Below are 1,302 nucleotides of genomic sequence, written 5' to 3' on the forward strand. Positions count from 1 at the left end.
TGTTATCATGTTTGGTTGGGTTAAGAAAGAGAGTAGAGACAAAAATTACAAATAAAAACAATTTAAAGTTCTTAAATTTGAAGAAGTTATAAAATCACAACTGGCGAAGGTGCATCCGCTTTCTTCCATCATCATTTATAATTTTCATTATTTATTCCAAGAAATACTATATTACAAAATACTTAATGATAGACTCCATAAGTGACTGGAACCTAAGTTTGCATTTGAAGATATTACACATCAATTGAAGTTAAGATAACACCATAAGTGTCTGGGACCGAGGTCTGAATCTAATGATATAAAGCATCAATTAAGGTTAAATATAGACTCAATAAGTGACTGGGACGGTCTGCATCTAAAGATATAAAACATCAATTGAGGTTAAGAAAGGAAAAGAAAATCAGATCCATTATAGTTGAAAGTAATCTGTTGTAGATATATTTACGAAGGAAGTAAACTGTGACACAGTGACCGAAACAGTGAGTATTTCAGAACTCTATAATATTTTATCTGGATTATTTAGTCTTTTATTTGAAAAATGGAGAAGCCTGCTGTTTTGGCAAGAGTAATTAAAGTGTTCGGGCGCACTGGATCCCAGGGTCAATGTACCCAGGTTAAAGTGGAGCTAATAAATGAACAAAACAGACAGATTGTAAGAAATGTAAAAGGTCCTGTGAGAGAAGGTGATATCCTTACTCTGCTAGAATCGGAGAGGGAGGCCAGGCGACTGAGATAGACACAAAGCAATAGAAGACCCAAGATCTTACTTGCTTCCACCATGAGGATCCTTGTACCTGATAATTATCATTCTGAAGTTCATCATTATTATTTTTTTTTTTTTATTTTATTGAGTTCTAAAATAATAGTTTGTTAGCACCAATGACTTAGTTTGACTTTTAACTTTTGAGAACTGCTCTATAATTATAACGGAAAACAGTTCAAAATGTGTCACATGATTTAGAATAAAAAATTCCTCTTTTCAACATTCTGTATTGCATTTGTTAAATTGATTATGCAATAAATTTTCTAGCCTTAATTAAGTTTTACAAATTATTTAATTAGTTTCTGACATACAATAGAAGTTGTTCAAGATAGAAAGTATTCAATATTTTAATCATTCCAGGAGTAACAACGCTGTATAGTACAGTTTACTCAGTGAAGGTAGGTTGTCCGGTTTAAAAGTGATACTACTGGTATGTAACTTGTCACTTTACCAAATCTTTGTGTATCAAAAAGTAAAATTGCATAGCAATATAGGTAGAAAACAACATTGTGTTATGCATCTGGATAGTCAGCTCAGTA

The 1,302-nt window shown here is 32.0% G+C and overlaps 1 protein-coding gene across 1 annotated transcript; it reads left to right on the top strand.

Annotated features, from left to right (window-relative positions):
• The first annotated feature begins 423 nt into the window (after positions 1–423).
• LOC145663764 (small ribosomal subunit protein eS28-like) lies at positions 424–1,030 on the top strand. The gene has a single exon (XM_081729853.1). The coding sequence runs from the start codon at positions 539–541 to the stop codon at positions 734–736; it is 198 nt and encodes a 65-aa protein (XP_081585979.1). The 5' UTR covers positions 424–538; the 3' UTR covers positions 737–1,030.
• Positions 1,031–1,302: the final 272 nt, after the last annotated feature.

This window comes from Thermobia domestica, chromosome 11 (assembly GCF_964235325.1).
Source record: "Thermobia domestica chromosome 11, izTheDome1.hap1.1, whole genome shotgun sequence".
NCBI classification, from domain to species: domain Eukaryota; kingdom Metazoa; phylum Arthropoda; class Insecta; order Zygentoma; family Lepismatidae; genus Thermobia; species Thermobia domestica.